A 12,330-nucleotide genomic window follows, 5' to 3' on the forward strand; every position below is an offset into this window, starting at 1 on the left:
ATGTAAGATTTCTCAGATATTATGAAAGAATTGAAAATAGAGATTTCACGAAAGAGGAAAGTGGAGGCTGAGTGCAATCTTCGACTTTGGAATCGCATAACATGCGGAAGGATGGATGATTGAAGAAGACAAGTTGCAAGTGGTGGTCCATAATCGATATGTAGCTAGCTAGGTAGAGACTTGAAGAAGAAGAAGAAGAAGAAGTATAGTATAGATATATATGTTTGTTAGGTAGCAAAGGTATAAGGTAGAGTAGAGACTAGAGAGATGGAATATATGATGTGTGTACAATATAAAGGTGTCATGTCCATCTCGAAATACCCTAATGCCTCTGACGAGTCATCTCTGTTCTTACTCACACGCCCTCACGCCTGCATGTCTTGCCCTTTTCATACCTACGTAATAAAGTCACATAAAATTCAGATCCATTTTCATGCCAACCTCTGGTGACTAGTGGCTTTACCCAGTTTGCTCTTTCCATCTCCTCCATGGGTTTTCTAAACTTAGTAATTTAACTGCAAGACTAGGATCGTTCCTTTTTGGACTAATTAGTTTTACTTTATGCATTTGATGATGTTTAAGTGATGGGAAATTAATGGTCCTGCGGAAATGTTAGGGCACTCAATCAAAACAGTTAGGGTAATGAATATTATTGGACCACGGATAATAAAGGCTGTAAATCTATGAAAATATTGGCAGTCTAAATCGATAAGCATGTGCTCCATGTGTATACGTACACTGGGGAAAGCTGTGATGGGGGTTGCCACACATACTATACGCCTGGCTATCACGTGTTATGGACCAGTTACGTCCTAATTTTCAACCCAACTCAAACTCAAGGTGGTTGAGAGACTTGACAAGAGTAGGTCATATGCATGGATCTAAAGAAATATACTACACCGAAAAGTTACGAAATTTTGCATGTGCATATAATTAAGGAGTTTAATTATTTTTTCATTGCAAATTAATTTTGATTTTGGGATAAGATGCGATTCATGAAGCATGCAGGATTGGATGCTCTGACCCAGAAGAGAGCAAATTCTCACATTATCTCATTATTACATCTTTTTCTTTTAAAATGACATTGGGAATTTTTTTCCCCCTTCTTTTAGTAACCTTCGAATTTCCGATCATATGTCATATATATATATATATATCACATATTTATAAATGATAAGGATATGAAACATGATTAGAGAATATAGTCGGCAGCAAAAGGAGGAGTAGCAAATTATGAGGAGTTTGATTAAATATGGCATTGTGGGATCTCATGGGCCATGGCTGCGAGGCAATTATTAGTAGGCCACACTCGCTGGTCCTGATTGGGATTTTACAAGTAGAGAAAACCTTCAATCAAGATGTTGATTTTCTCTCTCTCTCTCTCTATCTCTCTCTCTCTCTCTCTCTCTCTCTCTCTGTGCTTATATACAACTTGCTAGTTTGTCTTCATTTGCAGAGGCTCAATATTCGATTTGTATATGTATGCATGCTTCATAAATTCCAATCGGTCGGAATAAAACCCGCCAACAACAAATCATTAAACCCTAACTAATAACACCCTCTACATTCTACCATGTACTTGTCTCACTGTCCGTCTCATTCATGCACAGCTTCACACAATTTTATATTGGCTTTGTCAATACACAACACACACGCGCAAAAAAATAATTGAGAAGTTAGTCGTGATCACTTAGTATTGAAACTGATTACACCGACCCTTGTTGTTGATTCACAAATAATTTTCAACAATCAGACATGAAAATTACTTAAATTATATACACATTGGTAGAATAATGGTCATAAATGTTATACCCGTAAGTGTTGATGACAAGGTCAACTTGTGGTGGATATTCTGCGAATGCTCAAGAAGGTCATAGTGGTCCGAGTAATTGATGAGGATATAAAGGCCCAGTTATAGCTCGGGCAATAAGGATAATAATTAATGCAATTTGATCACCAAATATTTTAAAAATATATCATAATAATCATATGCAGCAGAACAAGATATACAGATATGATATAAGAACCTGATCATGATGGCCACGGCCCTGGGGACCTTTTTATTTGGCCAACATGATTTCTCTTTTCTTATCTTTTCCAATCACTTTTTACTTTCTCATTTCCCGGCCCCAATTCGAAAACATGTGATGATATATGGTCCCTAGGTCTAGGTTTATAGGTATTTGGAATCAAAATAAAGAGTTGGATTTCGATTACGGATAACTCTTGTGTTTACTTCATATTGATGAATGAAAATGCAAGTGAAGCCCACATAAGATCAGTAATTCAACTCCAGATTTTGGAGGAATTGGACTCTTGGGTGAGATGTGTATTCTAATTCTTGAATAACTAACCCATCAGGAATCCATCTTTTCTACCCATTCTATCCTCACATTTTATTTTATTTTAGTACAAACAATTGTCTAAACTAGAGGGGAGGGGGTTTCTCACACACATGCACACAACTAAGATGTTATGGGAGTTCGAACCCAAGACATCTAGTTTGCAAGTCAATGACCTTTTCTACTGAGCTAGACCTCGTTGGCATATGAAGTTTAACATTTAAATGCATCGTGGGTGAAACCAACATTTATATGGTACAAGTGATCATATTGATGAAATGTCATATTCTCTATACACACTACCAATCCCAAATCACATGAAAATTCAGTTTATACCTTATACTTCACATAAATTCGATCACACCACCATCGATCATCTTAAAATCAGACACAAAAATTTATAAACCTGATTAACCAAATCTGAGAAACCCAAAGTCTCTCTTAATTAATCAAACAGTACCCTAATATATCCTAGCTAGTAAGCTAAAGTAAAAGTGGTAATTTTACAAGATATACGTACGCATTGATGATGAGAAGAACCACCAATCCCCACAGCCCAAAAGAAGCATTAAACTTTTTGTTGCACCCAACATCCCCCTAGGCATACTATTATAATTGAATGATTGGAATTGGAACCCAACTTCCATTTTCAACCCCACAACCTTTTTCCCCCCTCTTTTTCTTTGCTTTCTTTTCTTTTCTTTTCTTATCTTCCTTCGCTCTACTGGGGTAGCTAGCAAAGGAACCAAATTCCTCGGTCTTGTCAAAGGCAGCTGCATATATATAAAGTGATCAATAATTTTGTTTTTTTTATAAATTATCTTCGATATTCACCGCCGGTATATGATATGCAGGTTATTTTTGCTTAATATAATCAGGGCTGTGGTGGTGGTGTTGGTGGCAGTGCACAAGCTGTGTGGCCTCAGCTTTCCAGCTATGCTCGATGTCCTCTGCAATCCTTCTTGCATCAAGAGAAGCGCCCAGCAGTCCACGTTGTGTAAACCCCACTGAGTACAATCCACATTCCCCTTTCCATCCGTTTGGGAAGGGCTTCCTAGGCAGTCCATTTTTTTCTGAAAACATGTTTGTTTCCTGAGAAAATAAAAATAACAAAAAGAAAGTTTCCTAAATCTTAACCCAAGTTAACTTCAACAAGATTAGTAGTTAATCAAACAAAGTTGCCATTAGTATACGTACCTTCAACCAAGATGTTACATTACTTTTGTACCCCGTTGCGAAAATGACGGCATCGAAATTCTCTACTTTCCCATCTACAAACTCCACAGCTTGATGTTTTAGTTGCTTTATTGCCTTGCAAACCTACATGAGCAATAGTCTGATTAGCCATGCTTGATTATGATTAATCTATCTATAAAGTCACGTGACACAGGACTAATTAAACTTATTAAGCGCGCAATTATAATAAACATAAGTACCCTGATGTGGCCAGTTTTGATCTTAGCAAGTGTGCCAATGTCCAAAACAGGTGTCTTGCCAGTCATGCTCTTGAGCTCGAGAGGGCCACGCTCTGGGCGGTTGATGCCAAACTGGGCAGTGTCACCAAACATGAGGCGTGAGACAAGAAGCAAAAAATGATCCACAAGGCGCATGGGGAACCACTTGAGCAACCATATGGACAATCCAAAAGTTGATATTCCCAGTATCTCTTGCGGCAAGATGTGCACCTACAAACAATTGATATTTTACGAACAAAATTCAGAAAGAATTTTCTAAAAGCGCTGAAAAAAAAACAAAACAAATAAAAATATGATAGAGTGTGTAATGAGCTAGAGTACCACCACTGGCTGCTGATTCTCTGCAAAAGAACATTTAGTACGTGGGAAAGCTAGCTAGCTACCGCATCATCATAGATTATATATATATGGCATGAGATTTTGTGTTTTTCTGACCGCGCATGCAAACGAATTCCAAGAAAGTGAGAGAGAAGAATGACTTCTTCTTTTGTTAGAAGACGAGCTAGCTTAACATATTGTCAACAACATCTACCACTAATCATCCAAAACTAATTATGCATGTGTGTTAAAAGAAGAAACTTTTAAAATACAGCAAGTATACTAATCACTTTTTTTTATGAAACAAAATTTGAAAAGTAGTCAGACTAGGTTTGGCTATTATCATCTGGCTAGAGGCACTCTGAATTGGAATCAAACATTACCTTTTAAAGAAATTATAGAGAACCTTAACTCACAATGACTAGAAAAGTACTGAGATTGAAACCATATAAAGGGAAAGGACAAGAATTTGAAGTCTCGTCATTAGTAGGTAAATGTTCTATCACTGAAGCTGTATATTCTCCACCGCGGTATTAATAATGAAATGAATTGAGATTATATATATATGAGATGGAAAAGAAAAAATGTAAAATTGGGTTAGTGGCAGGCAACGCAGAGTTTGAGTATGCTCACCGAATCTTTTACAACGAGGGAAGGGCTTGCATTGTAGTTGCAGAGATCCAAACACACCTCCATGCCTGAATTCCCACATCCAACCACCAAAACCTTCTTTCCCCTAAACAACTCACCACTCTTGTAAGAGCTGGTGTGAACAATAGGCCCCCCAAACTCATCCACCCCTTCAAATTCCGGCACAACCTCCTCAGCATTTTCACCGGTGGCAACAATCAGCCATTGACAAACATACTCAGTCTCCTCATTTTTCAACCCCAAAGCCTTAACAAACCAAAGCCTACATCTGCTATCAAACCTTGCACTCACCACTGTCATATTGAAAACAGGCTTCAAATCAAAGTGTTCAGCATAAGCATTTAGGTAAGCCAGAAACTGCTGTTTGGTTGGGTAAGTGGGAAAATCTGAAGGGAAGGGCATGAGTATGAGTTCACAGAAGTGCTTGGGGAGATGAAGGCGGAGGCGGTCGTAGGTCTTAAGCTGCCATAACGAAGCTATGCAGTTAGCCCTTTCAAGGATCAAGCTGGGAATACCTTTTTCTTTGAGACAAGCAGCAGCAGCTAAACCAGAAGGGCCAGCTCCAACTATGACCGGCCCAGGAACAAATATACGCCTTCTTGTAGTTTTAGCGGCCATCTTTGCTTCAGAGTGATCATGCAGTCTTTTGCCTTCCAATTCTTTGAAATAGTCCATAAAATCAGCAATATATATAGTGCTTAAAAGTTGATCAAGTACTAATTGTACTTCAAACCTTGAAGTAATAGTACTAGTAATTAAAGAAGAAAAAGCTGATTAATTAGGGTGACCAATGATCAATGAGATTAGGCTGAAGAGAATATTGGCAAGTACAAAGAGATGGGTCTTGTCTAATATGCGCAATGAGGGTTTGGTGGTTTTGTTTTTGTTTAAATGGAGGGAGAGGCAAAGAGGTGGAGAGTTAAGAAGTTAGAGACAACACTTTTGCTAAACAAAGGCAGAGTGGGAGGACAAATAGGGGAGGAGGGAGGTATTCATAAAGGGATTGAATTGGGGTCAGTATATATACACATATATGGCAGGCGTAGAGAGTAGGCTCAGTGGTAAAATTGTAATTTAAGTGGGACATATGATATATATGTTAGAAATAATAACTAACCAACAACAACCTTCTGCCTCTTCACCCACTTCATCAGAGAGAGAGAGAGAGAGAGAGCAAACATTCTAGTTACAAGGACAAGTATCTACTCTAGCTAGCTAAGATGTTATTGATATGATGACAAAGTACTTACGGATTCGATCGAAGGACATAGTGGACGGTGCTGATTGATGACATGAACATCACATAACCAACATATACATGTAAATTTTATTTTGAAATGGATATTTTTGGGTTGCTGAACAATAGTTCAATGTGATAGTTCAATAAATTGATATTTTTTGGCATCTATTGAATTGAGTTGTAATTTTACTTGCAATGGTACGGTTTAATATTCTCTTAGCTTCATATATATCAATAGCTATATTTACTTAAACGTCGTTTTTACATACTAAAATAAAACAAAAAGGATAAATTTAAACATGCAGGGCTTATACATCCATGTAAGTTTGTTTTATTTGTAATCATCACTAATATTCTAGACAAGCGATATTGAAGAAAGGGGAAATAAAACATAGAATCTCATATTAAGAATAACTGCTCTTAACCACTTGAACTACAAACCCCTTGTTCGACCTACAGCTACAGAAATTAGAGGTGGGTCCAAATTAATTATAAAGGGAGGTTTGATCTTCTAAATTCATGCTAGGTGCCCTAGGTGTGTTGGGTGTTTTCTAGCCTTAGCAAAGCGAGTAGTACGTACGTGGTGATGTATGATGTATCCTCCCTTAGCCATGTGTCAACTTCCTATAATGTGGGGGGTATGATTGGAATAATGTTTGTGCGTCCAAAGCTTGAAGGAGAGATCATTCCTGTTACCAAATGCAACCGTTCATCCCTAACTTTGTTTCAATTCTCCTTCCAAAAATGGAACGTACATCTTCTTACTTTTACGTATTAGAATAGCATTATGTAAATTTGGGGAGAAAAAAAACCTCTGTGCATGCAATGGTGTGCCCCTTTCATTTGAAGTAAATTAATTTAGGTAGTCTTAATGAAAAATATGGGTCTTAATTTGATAAATTACCTATTTTATTAGGAGTTGAATCTAACGATTCTTGACCTTATTACCTTATTGCCTTAGCATCTTAGTTGTGTGCATGTGTGTGAGAAACCCCCTCCCCTTATTACCTTGAACTTCCTAGGGTCGTTCCCTCGCTTACGCGAGGAGAGCCTTGACGGCTAAATTTCTTCAGTTTTCTTTACTCATTCTTTGCGCCGTCTCTTTCAGTCTTCTCTGATTATCTCTTTGGGTTCTTCTTAGTGAATTGAGTATGATATTTTTTTTCCTCTTTTGTTCTCCTTGGGGTGGATGCGTTGGCTTCCTTTCTGGGTTCCCAAGGAGCCAGTCGCTGGTGAGGGTCTCCATTTTAACACTATGGAGATGGTCATTGCCTCTTCTGCGTAAGGGGATGATAAGTATGAGGCACAAAGCGAGAATCAGAAGCATGCAAAAACTGGTGTTGGGCATCTGATTGTTAGTGGTACTCTTTCCTACCCTGGGATTTTGTTTCTTTGGGAAGGTTTTAATGAAGCCGCCATTAACATGCTAGTTCTTACTATATAATGCTCCTTTCGTTTTAATGAGATACCATCTTTTCTCAACCAAAAAAAAAATTACAATGTGGGATGCTAAGTGAGAATCAAAGTAGACTATTTCAAGTTTGAAGTTACAATTGCCTTGTCACATCGCAATGGGCCACTATATTATGTTGCCATAATTGGGAGGCAGAAAGCCGAATGCCATCCAAGCATACACAATTCAAATGCCCCGTGATTTTGGGGAATCTCTTTTCCATCTTCTTGTTTGTTTTCTCTTAATAGACCTAAAACCAAACATATAACCGAGAGTATCTCTCCCTCCTGCCAGATTCGTTCCTTGAATTTGATTACTCGCTTACAATTGCCCACTCTCTGTTTTTTTTTCCTTCTCTTTTCTTGGATTGGAATTAATTTCCAAGGTGAGGCTATTGTGTATGTGATTGGATGTGTCGACGAGCTAGACAATGTTACCGGGTCAACTTATAAATACCAAAGTAGATCGAATTGTCAATTTCTCATTGTTATTTCCACTCAAGCAGCTGGCATGTACTAGCATATACAAGAACAATAATTTCTGGCCATGATATCTGACAGATTTTAGGAGACGAATCAAGAATCTATATGCCTGAAAATCAATGATCCCATTGTACGTAACCCATGTAGTACTCGTATAAAGCTTCGAATTTCAAATTGATGTGAAAAGACTCATTTTTGATAAGTAAATTAAGCATGCGTGTTACCAAAATAAATTGAGGAGGTATCGTAGCGGTATTGGTATCAACTATATTATTTGAAGTCTTAGTGAGTTTTTATGTTAATGGAACGGTAATCCTAGCTAATTTGCTAGATTAGGTACACTCACTTACAAAAGTCAACTTTAAAAATCCTTGATTAGTTTATACAAAGAAGGCACCACTGGATTTGACTAATCTCATATGCCTGAGTAATTATTGGGTTTGTTAGAATCATGTTTTGCTCTCTTATTCCCCATTAAGATTTCAGTGCATGTTTCTTAATTATAAAACAACTTTACCAGAAGCTTGTTTCTTAATTATAAACTAAGTGTACACACTAGCTAGTGATCTCTTTTCATACTCAAATGAAAAGGCTCAACACCTACCTGAAGAGTGAAGGGGCGAAAAGCATTCTCTTTTTAGGTAAGACTTTGCGACTAGTATAAAAAAGATTACTGTAAAAACACATGTTGTCGTTAATTAATAAGTCATCAACATTAATCTTTATTTAATCCCGCTCGGCACTCATGATAATTTATAATTAAATCTCTAGCCATAGCCTTTACGAGTTAGTTAACAATGTGGGGTCTTAAATAAAGACTAATAGGAATGTCATGCATGTATGCATCTAATTATTAAAGCTTAACGTATTATTATATATAAGCAAAGTAGGTTAATGAAAGTTTGCAATTTGCAAGGGCCAGTTTACTTGTTAATAAGATAATCTTATTTCTTGGAGGGAAGGATCAATACCATTCTCGTTTCTTTCTTTTTTTTTCTTTTTTTTTTTCCTTTCATTGGTTTCTTGCTTATCTTTTTCATATATTATACTCGCCCGATTGCAAGAATATATCAGAAAGTAAAGCATCTGAGTTGACACAATGAAAGATGGCACCTGACCTGGGTGCTGATTACCAGAAATTAATACTTCCAGAACAAGACTGGGCATTTAATTCCATACATATATATACAATGAAAACGTATGTAGATAGTATACTTAGTGTATGAATACGCATACCGCTAAAACATCCGGTTACTATCGTACGTTTATTTAATTAAGCTTAACTTTGTTGATCATTTGAGGTCTCCAAATTGTAATATGACAATATATATATATATATATGTGGAGAATAGATATTGCTGGACTAGTCATACTCATCAGTAATATTTGAGTGTTAAGTTGGCGAATCAAGATGTTGTAAAGAGACGTACGTGTGTTTCTTCATATTTGATCAATTTATTAATTCAGACGTGCAAAACTGCAGAATCAACAGCAGAGGCTGTGATGTGTCGGCAAATGGGACTAATAATGATTTTGGATTTTAAATTGTGGGGTGCGAAGTGCAATGCAAGCAAAGTGTGACTAATAATGCGGTCAAAATCCTTTCAATGAGGTACGTGTGTTATTAATCCCAACAACTTTAACTAAAACAAGCACTTAATTCACTTTTGATTCAGCTCAAAAGGCAGATAAATTATTGGAGGTCGAATATTTTAAGGGAAAGTATATGCATAATACATACTTAGCATGCAAATACTAGGCTTTTCAATGATCATGCTTCTGGTGATGAATGCTATTATCTCTCTAACATGGTGATTCATTCTCCTCCAACCAAATTCGTTTTCGAATATACTAGTCTCTCTCCGCATTCCACAACCACAACCAAAGTCCGTATATAGCAAACTTTATATATTTAGAAGATTCTGCAGTCCTAGCTAGTTGGGCACTTCATATCTGCCGAATAGACTAGGTGCTGCTGTTAATTACCAAATTAATCTAAAAAACCGCAGTTCTTTTCCTTCGAGCGGATGCGATTCCCCCAAAAGACACTGCTAATTGGATATATAATTCTAGCAACATGTATTAATTATCTGGCTAATTAAAAAGCTAACTAGATGCCCTCCTATGACTGTCATATAGTTCATGATCATTCATGTGTTCATATGGTTTAGCACAAGTCACCTGTTCATTTGCTTAATTGTCTTTCCACGAAAGAGCCTTCGGTGAGATGAGATTCAATTTAAAACAAAACAAAACAAAACAAATTTGATAGTGATATAGATTCCATCATGTTGCTCTGTGGCATCATGGACTGGTATACGGTCCAAATAACTGGAATGTGGTTATTGGTTGGATTATGGGCCTAAGAACATGAGAAAGCTATGTAAAAGCTATCAACAGGAGATGTGATGGATGATATTTATATATGGAGTGGGCCACAAAACCATTCTTTGATTTCTCTCACACTACTTTACTTGAATTGAAGCTTACATATGGCTAAGTTATGAGAATATAATTAAGGGTCCATGTCCATATCTTTTATTTGTGGATATCATATACAAATTACAATGTGGTACCTTCTTTTTATCTTTTTCTTTTTCAAAAACAAGTTTCAATAAAACTTATTACAGGAGGAAAGCCCATTACATATGAGGAGCTTTATTAATAAGGGGGTTTAATCCAACAGTTTAATAATAACTTTGCACTGGATCAGACAACTATTAAGGACTTTCTCATTATAAGTTATAAGCCCTCATTTTAGCTTTCTTGCATAAGGCTCACCAAAGGAATAAAGCCCACTAATAACATAAAACCCACAAAAGCGCGATAAAAATCAAAACCTAGCCGGATAACAATAGCGATGCTACCACCGAGAAGCCGAGACCCACATATCGACCAACACAACCAAAACGTCCTCTCAGACAAAAGCACATAAACACAAAGACAGCCACACAATAATCACCCACTCCACCAAAATTGAAAAGATAGATGTACCTAATATCAGTTTCTTAATATGCTTAAGCTTGTTGAGTTTATATACAATTAACTATTAATCTAGTGATACGATCTTAAAAGAATACTCAAATTCAGCATCAAAAATTGTGTCTAGTTAGCATTGAGTTTGTTCGTTTGTTTTTCATTAGTGTTGGTTTATCAGAATATTGATCATCTTACTCTACATGAATGATTGGCGATCGATCAAAAGAAACCAAAAGAATTGACAACACACTGTTCATTTCCAGGTCAATTTTTAATTCTTCTTCTTTACCTACTAACTCTTTTCCCATTTTATAATCACATGCATAATTAGCCCAAATGCCACATCGCTTTTTTTTTCTTAAACTTTTGCTGGTTTTCTCGTTTCTCTAAGCCAGGTTTTAATTAAAAATGGTTTAGTGGTGGACAAATTAACCTAAATACATGGCCCCTTTAACCCCATCCTGAGAGACAAGACAACAATGCCTTTCATCGGATTGGTAAGGGACAGGTGTCACCCTCTTTTCCCTGCCCTATGGGTATTAGCCTCCCGTACGTTTGTCCGCCAAAATTATAGTATATTCGCTTACAAAAACAAACATAACGAGAAAAATAAAAATTATACAACAATAATATTCTAACGTTGAACCTTATCATAGGATATTCTATTGCCATGAGTACTGTCATTTGTTTTTTTGATATATAAGTGATATTGAAAGACGGAGAATTCGGACACACGAACTCATGTACATATCATGCATAAATACTCTTAATTACTCAAGTAACAAACCATTTTCATGACAAAATTTTATTTAGAAACCAGATACCATGATCAAGCTGTGTATAATTTATTTATTCTGGGTTAAAAATATACCCATACATGCAATTGAATATATAGTTGGTGAACTCACTGAGATACCACACGTGGTGGACCTACATGGTCATGGGTTCAACATCCACCATGATAGTATGTGCCAGAGCAGCACCACATTTGGCCTCACCGCTGTCTCATATCATGTGAACGCTTTAGGAGGAGGAAGATCAAAAGTTGATGCATTGGGAAGCCAACACGTGTCCTTTCCACTTTCGCTGTCCCCACGTGGTTTCACAAGTCGAGGGACTGGTCCCCACCCAAAAGTGGGGGAAAGAAGAAAGATGAAAGGTAGGGACTTGGTTGAAGGAGACTGGGACCCACAACCATTTTTCTCATTGTAAACAAAGTCGGGTGGCCCACTTCATCATGGAGTTTAGTTTCTCCCAGCGCATGACACGAGTCTCCGAAAACCCAATCAGGGTTTGGGCTTGGATGGGCCCCATAATGTAAACCCTCTCGCGTAAATCCATCGTCAGCATCGGAGCCTGACCCAATTTGAATATGAATTGGAGGCGTAAT

At 37.1% G+C, this 12,330-nt stretch overlaps 1 protein-coding gene across 1 annotated transcript; it reads right to left on the reverse strand.

Annotated features, from left to right (window-relative positions):
* Window positions 1-2,541: 2,541 nt before the first annotated feature.
* On the reverse strand, window positions 2,542-5,785 carry YUC2 (Flavin-binding monooxygenase family protein). Its single transcript, XM_008244403.3, is given in 5 exon segments — window positions 2,542-3,260; window positions 3,263-3,434; window positions 3,540-3,662; window positions 3,779-4,027; window positions 4,769-5,785. Coding segments are annotated over 5 exon segments (1,281 nt in total). The 5' UTR covers window positions 5,462-5,785; the 3' UTR covers window positions 2,542-3,216.
* Between the last annotated feature and the right edge of the window lie 6,545 nt (window positions 5,786-12,330).

Source organism: Prunus mume, linkage group LG8 (assembly GCF_029339155.1).
Source record: "Prunus mume cultivar Tortuosa linkage group LG8, ASM2933915v1, whole genome shotgun sequence".
Taxonomy (NCBI): Eukaryota; Viridiplantae; Streptophyta; class Magnoliopsida; order Rosales; family Rosaceae; genus Prunus; species Prunus mume.